This window comes from Rhea americana, unplaced genomic scaffold, assembly GCF_003343005.1.
Source record: "Rhea americana isolate MKP2758 unplaced genomic scaffold, rheAme1 scaffold_106, whole genome shotgun sequence".
NCBI lineage: Eukaryota > Metazoa > Chordata > Aves > Rheiformes > Rheidae > Rhea > Rhea americana.
In genome coordinates, this window is record NW_028185106.1 from 2470659 (window position 1) to 2483892 (window position 13234).

A 13234-nucleotide genomic window follows, 5' to 3' on the forward strand; every position below is an offset into this window, starting at 1 on the left:
AAGCAACAATCCCAGGTCAAACACCCATTCAGGGCACCAAGCAAATTAATTAGAAACTTGACTTTTAGCTGATGGATTAGCTCAGAGTCTTTATTAATTAAAAAGATAACTACAGTATTCATGGTGCATTAATAGGGCTTGAGGTTGTAGCTATTAAAGTGAAGGACTTTTTCTTTCTTTCTTTCTTTCTTTTTCCCCTAAAAAGAAAGGTCACCACTGAGGAGCACATTTTACATTGGGGGGTGGGGGGCATATTAAGCCCTTTATCAGTTTTCAGCACCATAGATTGTCCCAGAAAGTTCAGAGAAACTTCACTTCCTACTGAAATCAAATAGTAATTTCTAGAGGTCCATGACATCTGGCAGTATTGTGTCCTTGTATATTTCTTGGTAGAATAACTGAGGGCATTCACCCTGTCCAAGATCTATTTGATGTCCATGCCCTAGTAAAACACAGCAGCTTTTATTCTGAGTTTTAACATTACAGTAAGTTTGAATTTGCACATACAAGAAAAAAAGAAATAACCTGAGCTCTCTTTACGGGACACTTTTGACTAAGCAGGTACAGGACACTGAATCACAACCAAATCCACACACACACACACACACACACACACACACACACACACACACACATGTATTAACATATTTATGTATATATATATACACTTATGTTCCTGACCAAGACTTCAGAAGAACTGAGGAAGAACTTCTTGGGTAACCCAGCATTTGAATCATGTGCAAATTGCCACAGGGCTTTAGGAGGTCTGCGAGTGTTAGGYGAACATCCACCTAGATCAGAGAAGGCCAGAAATGGCATCTCACTATAACAAACTGGTAATTTCATCAACTCACTTCAGCACTTTGAAAGGAACTTTTCCTGTTTGCAATCTCAGATTAATGAAAGCAAGTAGATCTCTGGTGTCTCATGTGATCCAGGGAACTGTCTCCCTTAAATGCTTTTAAAATCTCCATATATCAGAAGAGTTGGCAGGCAGGAGGAAGATCATTGAAAGTTGATGCTTTATAGCCATTTAATGTGATGACACAGATTAGGGAATGCTTCTATATTCTTTTCAGAGTTGATCCACAATATATGTTCCACATGGCGAATAAACCAATTTTGATAATGTATGAAATATAATCAGAGTACATGTAGCTAACTAATTTTTGTTTTCATAGATTAGAAACGTAAAACAAAAGCATTTTCAACATTTTAATTCCATAAAGGTAAGAATAAACATCTTTCAGTGAGACACCCAAAGAGCTCAGTTTGCTTAGCTTATCAAAAAGACTGGGAGTAGGCTTGATCACAATACATACATACATACCTTCAGAAAGAAAAAACACTTTAATTTCTTTCAGGAAAGATTTAAACAAGGACTAATGGCTGAGAACTGAAGCCTGGAGAAGAGAAGACAGAGGGGATCTTATCAATGTCTATAAATACCTTAAGGGAGGGTCTCAAGAGGATGGGGCCAGACTCTTTTCAGTTGCATTAAGTGACAGGATAAGAGGCAATAGGTACAAACTGAAACACAAGAAGCTCCACCTGAACATAAGGAAAAATTTCTTTASTATGAGGGTTACAGAGCACCGGAACAGGTTGTGGAGTCTCCTTCTCTGGAGATATTCAAAACCCGCCTGGATGCGATCTCATGCAACATGCTCTAGGTCACCCTGCTTGAGCAAGAGGTTGGACTAGATGATCTCCAGAAGTCCCTTCCAACCTCAACCATCCTGTGAAATCAAATTTAGAAATTAAACTCATGTTTTAACAAGTGTGATTAACTAAAGGAATAAGCTACCAAGAAAAAAACAGACATTATGAAAAACATCAGTGGATATTCTCTAACCAAGATGAGAATGGGAATACATGCTTTAATTAAAAACAGGTTACTGTGCTATGTACCAAGGTAACTGGACAATGATCTGTGATTTACAGGATGATCTCAGCTTTAAATCATATAATTAAAAACAAACAAACAAAATGACTGTCCAGGAAAGAGCACATTGATTGATCAGGCTAAAAGAATTTACACTGCCTCCCTAGTAACTTGAAGAGGGGATCTGGGGGTAATCAGTGTGCCAGTCTTCAGCGCTACTAAAGTTCACATAATAAAGAATATCAGCCATACGCTAAAAAGTGAACGATCACTCTAACTGAGGAAAAGATACAGTTCAAGAATAATTGCCCAATGAAAAAATCAGAGGCACACTGACAAGCTGCTTGGCCATCAGAGAACATCCATTCCAGCTGTAAACAGGAAGTGCCGATAAACAGTGAGCTATTGTTAAACATGCTGGAGCTCTGTGAACATTCAGTGTTCAAGGCGCTAACAATGTAAAAGGTCCCGGGCTTAATATGAGCTCTACTTCTTTTAAAGGTCAAAAAAAAAAAATCCAAAAAACAAAAACAAAAAAACCACCCAAAAGCTGTTTCTTAAGGCTTAGGAGAACTTGATCAAAAAATAATCCATCAGGTATAAGTAAGAGTGCCTTCACCTGCACTTTTTATGCCTAAGCAAAGCACAGTTGCATCCTGCTGTAGCTGTTTTATGTATCCTGGCAACCGCTTTCCCCAGTGGGAACTTTACCCTGTGAAAGAAATCGGCTTAGTGAACACAAAAGCAGTCTGCAGTGCCCTGACAGCCAGTCCTGAATGGAAGAATAAGATTCTGCTCAGTTCTCAAAGGCTTCTTTATGCAAAAAATGCCTTGAGAATCAGCAAAAACGATGAATCATGTCATCATGATGCTGGCAGCTCTCAATGACTTTGCATACAAATACACCACTTTATTGAAAGTCTTGAGAAACRCTCTGATTGCAGAAGGTGAAGCATTAGTATGCCTGGCAGGGATACAGAGAAACCACAGTRACACAGAATGTGCCTTTCATTATGGCCCCAAATATACAGATTATATACATAAAATATATACACACAGATACACACACTCATACAACCTAACTCAAATTTGATTCTTGTGGAATTGGACTACGGATGAATTCTGTCTTCTGTATCCAGTTACCATCATAATCTTATCAACATGGTTAAACAATAAATTTCATTTGGATTACAAAGAAAATAGCTCCTACATTTTTTCTATTTTGTTAAAAACATACAGCTCAAAGAACAGAAGATAGTCACAAATGGAAAAAAATCTCCATTTATCAACAAGTCACAATAAAATAGCTGAGGCACTTCTCTGACCAAAGGAGTAAAGAAGTGCAAGTTTATCATTACCTCAGCTCCCTAGTTTTTGTGAAGTGTTCAGATAATATGGTAAGAAAAATAATGTAAATAAGTTATCAATTCCTGCACTTTTTCAGTCCAAAGCCACAGCTGTGATAGCACAAGGAACCATATGATTTAGAAGAACTAAAAACAAGTTCTACATAAAGTAGAACCAAGTTTAGATCTGAAATCAAGTTCATAAACCATTTCTGGATATCTTGAAGAAAAATGGTAAAACAATATCAGGGGACTATAATATCTTCTCTAATCTTCTATTGTTCTAGATTCAGATCTCAAGAGTTTGGTCACTAGAATGGAAAAAAAATCATTTTCAAACTTTGTTTTATTTATAAATGCTGAGAGTAAATTAGTAACCACAAATTCCACATCAAAGCCACTGAGAAAAGGTGCAGTTCTAATTGGTCTCTACTTCCCTGAAAATAGTTTAATTTTCAACATACTATTACTGGATTGCCTTTCAAGGATGAAGTCCTTGATGTCATCTTCTGGCACTTTTTGTGACAGATTTCTTGTGACAGATTCTCCTCCTCCTTATTTTCATCCAAGTTTTTACAATTAAAGACAGTATCTGTCCACATCCAGCAGAATCCAATTTCCAGAGAATTATATGGGAGTCTTTCAGTGAGTTGGCCTGTAACTCAGACCCATGTGGAAGAATTCCCTTCTATTATTTGGTAAAAATATTTTCAAATATCTATCCCAAGGTAGTATAATATGAAGTGAGCTAACTAGAAGACAGCTACTGAAAATAAGAAAACAAATGTGCTTCAGCTGCACTCTTACAAAAAATAGGGATTCAGTGGAATCCCAACTGATGTATCCCTAAAATTACATTATGATGGGTGTAGCCAACACAGCTCCCCATTTCATTGGCTCTTACAYCACCTTATACGATGCTTGCAGAGGATAGCTGTGAATTAGTTTTGAATCGGCATTTAATAATTCTGAGAATACAATATAAAAAATTTCAACAGTGTGTCTTCAGAAGGCTGTATGGAGCAAAATGGAGCCAGGATTTAGGTAACTAAGGGGAATTTTTAAATTTGTAATTCAAACAGGAATAACCTAATATTGTGATTCTGTGACCAGTGCTCCATGACAGGAGAATGGTRAAGAGCAAGAAAGAAAGAGGAAAAGCTTGAGATACAAAAAGAAAAATCTAACCAAAACAGCTGATCTAATTGCAGCTGTCATCTTCAGCTACAAAAGCAAGAAAGCTGTAGCTCTGGAGGAACACATAGCATGCTAGTTCTAAAGCAAAGAAGTCCTAAAGATGTGAAAAATGCTGACTAGTCAACATCAGAATTAGCAGTGATGTGGCAGAATTTAAGAACCCCTATGATTTGGCATTACTTTAATATTGTGGGTTTTGCTTTGCCTTCTTTAAAAGCTTCTCTTCAATACTGTGAATTTGTTTTTAAACAACCATCTTCCTTCACCTTTAAAACTTACAAAGTGAGTACTCAAAGTCAGCCCTGAAGACAAGGTACACTTTCATTCATGCAGTATCTAGAACATCAATATATTTCTCTAGGGTAGCCCAAGATTAACAGACACTAATGTCCAGTCTTAAATTTGGTAATGCAAAGAACCATACTAGAGGCTTCTTGAGATTACAGTATCACATCAGAAGGTGTCTTGGCTTCTAGGGGAARAAGTATCTAAACCACAAGAAAGCATGAAAAATGGTGTTGTTATAGAGGTACTTGGGGAGGACAGAATCAACTAAAATCTAAATAGCCATAAGGCCAAAGCCTATTCCCTGGTGTCCCTTGYAGTGCTTACAGAAGTCAAACATGTTAGAAATCAAAGCTCTCCCAAGAAACACCGTTCTCATGTTGTTTTTCTTCCTAAAAGATAAAAAACAACTGCTACATGGCCAAGACCATTTTTCCTTTAGAGACAGAGGGTTCTGTGTGTTTACTGGGGTCTAAGAAAGGTGAATTTTTAAGGGTAACTTAGTCCGCAGTCCTGACACTAGTTAAAAAATTTTTAAAGTTTAAATCAAAATGGCAATGTYAAGAAGTACAGAAATGCTTTCAGTTGTATCATTACTTGCAGATAAATAGGTGTGTTCAGGCATCAAACTAGTCCTTTGTTTTTAACTCATAAGCTGTTCTCCCATACTTCCTCACATAGATTGTGCTGTTCTGGGATACATTGTTGCCTCAAAGACCTTTCCCCTCTTGGCATACCAAGTCAGGATTCAAATACTCTCTCTTAAAACTGTACAAAACTATGTGAAACATTTAAGATTAGATTACATTATGTTTCCTCATGACGAAGTGGTTTTTGATCTTTGACWATCCCTAGAAATAAAAGGAACTAATTAAGAAATAAGATATTAAGCCACATAAGACCACAACCTAGATCTTCATCTGTAGTAGCAAGATGGAAAAAAAATCTAGAAAAGCCTATGCACTTTCCAGTAAGTATCCATTGTGGCAGCTCTCTAATGAAGAGCCAGCACYTCCACAATCTAGGATAGGTCTTATGGCTGGCAGGTTGCCACCACAGTCACAGATGACAAAGAACATTTTACAATTGGTATATTTATTACAACTCGCCAAGGATGGTCACCAAGCCACTGTTCAGCTTGCTGTCATTGTTCACAGTTCACTGGTATGAGTCATGTGAGTCATGTCTCCCACTCTCCACTTTTATGTCCATTATTACCTTCAAAGTCTGCCTCCAGCTTCCTACCATTTGCTTCCCACTGCACCCTCTATCTCACATCTGGTCTTCTGGTCATGACAGAGCTTGTGTGTCCAGCACATACAAAAAAKAACAGGGGAAATCCATTCCATTGAAGTATCCTTTAGTCCTGTATTTCACCTCAAAATTCTGCCTGTGCTTGCTCCTCTTTAATTCAGTGTTCTCTAATTAAAAAGATAACCTAGCACATTTTATTTTTTGTTTATTCTATGCTATACAAGGTAAAATAAGGTCTTTACTCAGAGTACGTCATAGTAAATTTAGCCGTTGCAGAAATCACTACCTCTATTACTATTTCTTGCACTGTTTGCTGAGCTACTAGCCATTCTGTTTTGGTGCTTTACCTAGTCTCCTCAAGACTGCTACAATAAGAGAATAAATCTAGCTTTCAACAGAAAATGTAGGGCAACTCCTGTCTCAGGTAATGGGAGAGCAAAACACATGAGTGTGCAAAATGAGTCGACTGAAACAGAAGAATGACTGCATCTTTGTACCATTTTAACCTTCAGTGATATCTATAGTGGACTTTGACCCACCAAAAAATAGCCAAACACCTTCAGTTTAGTATGACTGTCCTGTTAAAAGTGAGGTCTCGACTAGGCGATACAGTAATATGTAAGTCATAACTAATGTACTTCTTAATTAGCCCATAGAAACTAGGTTAACATTAGCAAATAGCATGGACCCACAGGAGAGGATCTGTAAAGTGCAACAGCTGCTGAGGAACTGCACATATCTCAGGATGAGGTTACACAGAACCAGTTCTAGTCTGGTCCTGCAGTAGGGAGGACAGGTGCTCTTCTCAGGTGCATCTACTGGTTTAGGTTCACCAGTGGGAATCCCATTTGTGCACTTCAAGACTGCACAAAGAGGGGAGTAAGAGGGGAGAGTATGGAGATTCACTTCAGAATTGTGCTCCTCATTCAAATTCAAGCATAAGCATAGAAATATCCTCAGTGTTTGTGGATCTCTGATAAATCTTCAATCAAGTTTATAATTTGTACACAAAAATGCCTAGTTCCTCCTCCCCCAATACCAGAGCATTTAATATGCATACTTCTCTTTTCTGCTTACAAGTTGGTATTTCGTGGTAGAATGCACAGAGGCACCTGTTATTAAATCACTGGAATCGTATCAAGAACTGAGTCAGAGCTTCTGAAGCCCAAACATGACAAAACAAACTATGACAAAAGCTTAACTCCAAGTATTAGGTCTGTTTGCTTGAAGTCTTACAGAGCATTTCCTCTTCTCCTTAACACAAAACCCAGTACTTCACTGGCTCTGTCTTTCTAAAAAAAAAGATGAACTTCAAGGTATCAGGGTGGGGAGAAAGCTTCTGTCATTCTTTATCTTACACTTTTTAAAGAATAAGAATCTGTATTTTAAATGTTCCAAATCACTAGAGATTATTACAGTAATATTCATGTCATACACTTCACCCACATTTTAGTACTACAGTATCCAACACATAAATCATGTATTGTATGGGATGTATTAACTCTAYATAAAAGTACTCTTTCTCTATGCATGTAGAGATATAAAAATATATCCATATATAGATTACACATATATAGTAGCACAACAATGTGCATTCACATGTGTTGAAGATAAAGAGACACTAAAGCAAAGAAAAGGAATTTTGGTAACCAGGCAACTGTTCAGATCTCTTTAAAAAAGATCATATACACCCTAATTCTACTTTCTGATAATTAAACTGACAAGAAACTGATTTCTGAAACTATTAAATAAAATGAGTTCTGTTGGCTCTGAGAAGCAAGTGATATCAAAAAGTTGATTTATTTTCTTGGCCAGTACAGCACACTAACACTCTGTTATAAAATTATTTTAAAATTATAAAGTTCAATTAAGATAATACAAATGCTGTTTTCGTAATTGTGAATGGTCACTTACTTACCTATACAAGTGGAGTTTTCAGTCTCTAGTCTGTATCCATTAGGACAGTTCCAGTGCTGCAGAGCTGAGAGGCTGACAAAACCAATTTTAAAAACCACTGGCAAAAAAGCAACAGGGAAGAGAAACATAATCTTGAGTGTTTTGAACTGTCACTAGAGAAAAATAAGCTTGTATTCAGTCATATCCACAGCAAGATGAACACGTGTAATCCCAAAAAGTTTCTGCAATCTCCTCCCTTATACTCAGACATCTTATCACAATACTGAGTTTTATCTTTGTCTTGCTTTTCTTGTCACTTTAGCCCTTACTGTGTCTGACTACAACCTTGAAGAAATTCCTGGGGGATTTCTTCCCCACACATGTCGTTTTCTCTGTCTCCCTCTCTCTCACTCTTTTTTTTTCTTTTTTAGAAGCCAAGTATGAAATGCCTGACACTCTTGCCACAAATTTAACACAGCTTAAAAGCAAAGCTTGCAAGGATCATTGCAAATTTCCTCATGACAAGCAAAGCTGCTGTTTAAACCTTAAACACGGAGAAACTGAAAGACTGTTCACTACAGCCCTCAGTGGAGTATAGAGAGCAAGATCTCCAGGTTCCGTCCCTCTCCAAAACGTARTTGCTTTATACATACAAACTTGGAGGGACTCCTCTTTCTTTTTAAAGCTCTRCTTGCCCCACCTCTTCTCTTTTTAGTACCACTTGAGTGAACCCTGTGTTTGCAAATAGTAATGTGGTCAGTTCTTTACTGCAGGGAACTGAGCCAGAACGCAGATGCCCAGCCACTCATAATAAATACATTCTACAAAAGAAGCCCCTCGTATTTGAGAAGTACCTGCTGCCTACCAGCTAAGTTTTATTCCTCAGAGATTGTAGCCTGACTTATACCATGTATGTTCAGTCACGATTAGTCACACACATTTTTAATGTCATATGTTTTACCACCAAACTTTGTCAAACTTTGTTCATGCAAAAAGGAAGGAAAAAAAATCCCTCCAGGTTCTTCAATCTATTTCAGCTGGAAATACACCTTGACTTAGGGCCAGATTCAGTTCTAGCGTATGTGTTTGCAATTCGGTTTTCACAGAAGTCACAGCTTTCTCTCAGGGTCTGAATATGGCCCTTCTGCAGTTCTAGGAAAATACCTATGTCAGAATCTAAGGTAACGTGTTCCAAGTCTGCCATATGTCACACATGTTCCAGTCATTTATATGTGCACATAGGTGCTCTAAAACACTACTGTTCTGATATAGTGCTTTTACACTTATTTTATCAAAGCATGTAAACTAGTGAAATTCCAAGCGAGTCAAGCTCAGTATTCTTCCAGTATTGAAAAAAAATCTCCTTTTCCCTAATCCTTTGGCCCAAATCAGCAAAGCTCTAGAGTACAAGCATAAGTGATTTGCTGAATTTTTAATGTGCTGAGATTTAAGCAGGTGTTTAAGTGGCTGACTGCTCTAACTGTTGTGAGGCTGCTGCTTTTTCCTTTTCCTTTCTTTTTTTTTCTTTTTCTTTTCTTTTTCTTTCTTTCCTTTTTTATTTTTTTTATTTCTGCAGTATTGTGCTAGAATAAACACTAATACAACAGGTGGAAACACCAGCAGTATCAGACAGTAACTTACAGCTGCATAAGTTCTGTCCTTGGGAATTCTTTGCCCCTTTATTTGCCTGAATTACTAAGAGTCCAGATTTGCACTGAAAGAAAGAAAGAAGCATRAAACTTGATTATAAACTGGGCCACACACTACCAAAAGCAACTATTTCTTGATGTTTCTGTGCCTGAGTGTAGCCACATTCTGCTTGCTCAATCCTCACTGCTGCAACTAATGCAACTAATTAAATCCGGACTGACAAATGGAAGCCACATTTTCATGTACCCTGTTCAGAACAGAACGTCTATTCTGCATGCTATAAAACACAATAATAGTAATGTAAATTATGCAGGGCCAGATTCATGCCAAACAGCACTTGCTTCTCCAAATAGTCCCCTGGAAAACAAAAGAGGAACCAATGTGAAAGCGTAGCAATGCCATACCATCTAGGATTATAGGATTCTGCCCAGGAACTGTGGTATGTTCCACATGAATCTATTTTACTAATTCTGTAGCTGTCAATTCTTCCTCACACAGTTTTCCTCTGTGTTCAAGCAGGGAGCACACAACCTAAAAATCTCAAAAGGAATGTGTCACTTTTCTGTTAGTAACCACCAGCAGAGCACTTGCTAGACTGTGAGGGTGGTCATCCAAGTAGACTTCTTTCAGGGGAGAAGCCGACAAACTCACAAAAAGAGACAAAAGGAATAAGCTCTCCAGTGAAACCTAGAAGCAATTTTTGTTACTCCGCAGGCATTCACATTCTTTTAGTCTCTCCTTCACATATAGTGTTCTTTTATAACATCTCCTTCAATCTTTCCCCCCATCTATTTTTCCTCTTTTTGCCTTTACTCAAAGCACAAGACAAAGGCATGTCCCAGAACTCTTTTTTTCCTCTCTAAGATAAAAATAGGAAGTCTGACATGTCAATATCACAATGAACTTTTCTGGAGGAAGATATCCCTTCACTGCATTCAGATAGAAACTGGTTAATAAAGTGATTAATTTCACTGTCCCAGAAGTATAGGAAGGATTTAAAAACAGGAGAAAAATCTCTTAACAGTGGGATTTTYTTTTCCCCTCAAAAGAAGATATGCTTCAGACCAGAACTAGAGGCCAGATCCACTATGATATGATCTGGGCCTGAGGATGTAAATAAGTTACTCGAAAGCAGATAGAACCRATTATCTTCCCTCAGACCAAACCACAAAGTTCTCAGCAAAGCACAAAATTCATCAGGCTATACCACAGCTAAACTTTCCAAATGTATCATTTTTCACTAATTGATTCAGAAGATCAACACTATAATTCTTTCCCATCTAAAATCATYTAGCATTTAAGGAGTTGTTTCAAAAATGTTTCTACAAAGCAAGCTATTGTTCACACCCACAGCTAGTAGACACACTAATTGCCTTTAGACTAGCATTCATACAATAAAATAGACCTCTGAATCAGTCCAAATCATCTTAAAATTCTCCCTCCTGATACACTGAATGCAAAGAACTGATCTAGTTTAATTTGACTTGCTGTCTCAAGAAACTGATGAACYAACAATAAATAAATATCCTTTTTCTTTCTTTTGGACTTTCCACTCTCTCATCTAGTTTTGGAAGGCTTTCTTTGCCTTAGTTGGTAAAGACCAGCTAGTGATCCAATTSAAGAGGGTCTTTTCCCCTACCTTGGCACAGAGCTGCAATTACTGAGTTCAAGGACACAATGTTCTGGCTGTTTCTAAGCTATGAAGGAAACAACTTCTCTCTCACTTTTCCAGAGCTTCCAGTATCTATATTGTATTAATTAGCACATTGTTAAAATCATATATTGGCTTTTTTTCTTGCTTACTACATACTATGCTAACTTGTCAGCACTGCAATTTCTTTTCCTGTCAGCCTCTAGAAGTTTGATCCTAGTCTTATGCATATTCCAATCTGGTTAAAATTATATTTTATAGGCACCATAATCCTAGCTCCTGCCAATATGGGTTAATGATGAAATGAAGATGCTTAGTTCCCTGAAATAGCATAGGAAATATATAATGATTATTTTTAGTATGAACAGTCTAGAGTGGCAAGAAATACTCAGAGATGCACCATCTCCCTCAAACAGTTTTGAGCTCCTTCTCAATAGCTCAGGCAATTCTACTAGGCCTTGGGTCAAAGTGCTTAGAGAAATGTTATTCTGTCAGAAAGGGTATTGCAATCAGAGCAGCAGGTGACAGACCTAGGCAACTGTTTAATGACACTAGGGATTTCTAACAAGGAAAAAAAAAAGAAAAGAAAGCAACGTTTTTGTAAAATCTACCTCACATTGACTCACCTTGGCCTGATCTCAGGATTGCCAGCTCTGATGAGCATACTTCCTCTGATCTAACAGTGCTTGATTCAGTACCACTCCTTTCAGCAGGTTGAATACAGTTCGCAGATAATTCTGACCTAAGGGACATTATAAAACATTAGTGTGTGTGTTGCATAGAGTGGGGGGGGGGAGGCATAGCACGAGAGAAAGTAGTGTATTGTGATATCARAAAGCCAGGAATGCTTGAAATCTCCTCCTGAAGTACGATGCTCATTCTTTTTTGGCCTCAGGTACGTCACTTACTGTTTTCTTCAACAATTTGGAGATAATATTTAGCTGACAGGATGCTTTAAGTTAATCTGTTAGTAAAATTAAAGAGCATGGTTTTAATCATTAAAGTTTTATGAAAACCAAGTGCTCTTACAGGCCATCTCTTTCCAGTTATCTCATTTTATTTTATAGCAACAATGATGACAATTATTCCCCAAATTTGTTTTGGCAATTTGAATTTCRTATTTTTTCTGACAGAGTTACAACCTCCTCTGTTATAATCTCATTGTAAGGAAAAGACAAGAAAAAACTCTCATTGARACTATAATGTTAATTATAACCAATATTATCTTCTTCAAGCATTTTTTTTAAGATTTTGACATACACTTCTCAGCAGTTGTTGTACTGTAAATGCTTCATCAGACAGACCAGACTGCAATGCACAGAAGGATCCAGAAAGCAAATTAAACGTGCTGTTGAATCCAGCAGCTCACACATTCTAGGGAACGAGAGTGAGAACAGCAACACAATGATCTGGGGAAGCTGCACAGCGTCTTACTGACTTCTGACATTTATCACTGTTAGATGMCTACTTTAGGCCTCAATATTAGGAGATACAAGGAACAGTTAAAATAGCATAATGAAACAGTATTTAGCTCTCTGAAGTGAAGCTAAAACTTTAACAGGTTTTCAATTACCGTGACTAAGGTCTACGCAGTTTATTATGCAAGTGTATTTAAGAAAAGAGTAARAGGTATGACATTACTTCACTATTGCAGGTCAAAAAACACATCTCCCCTTAGTTTTTTGCCTCACAGTTACTTTTCATCCCAGAGATAGCTGTGTTTCCGTGACAGTGACATGATTCTTAGTACATGTGCTGGAACCTGACACTCTAAAAGTCAGAACAAAGGCACGGATTGAAATCTGTCACTGACTTTCAGAGTTGATGAGCATTCAAGACTTCCATTGATATCAATAAGAGATCAGGATTTTAAAAATCTGTCCATGGGTTCTTATTGTGAAGTCCATTTATCAGAGGTATTACTATTTCCTATGGATCTTCTCTTTCTCCCCATCAGTTCTGGCTGGAAAGATGAATAATTAAAAGAACTATYTCAGTCAAATTCTGTCTTCCACATTACAGACCTTTTCAGATGGTTCATTCTCTTTGTGCTCATGTTGCTCCTTAGAA

The 13234-nt window shown here is 37.4% G+C and overlaps 1 protein-coding gene across 1 annotated transcript in view; it reads right to left on the reverse strand.

The window, feature by feature from the left end:
• The window catches only part of EGF (epidermal growth factor), a 61596-nt gene extending 53584 nt beyond the window's left edge, over positions 1-8012 (reverse strand). The window contains exon 1 of the mRNA XM_085309271.1: positions 7886-8012. Within this exon, the coding sequence (XP_085165397.1) occupies positions 7886-8012 (127 nt within the window). The remainder of the gene's footprint in view (positions 1-7885) is intronic.
• Between the last annotated feature and the right edge of the window lie 5222 nt (positions 8013-13234).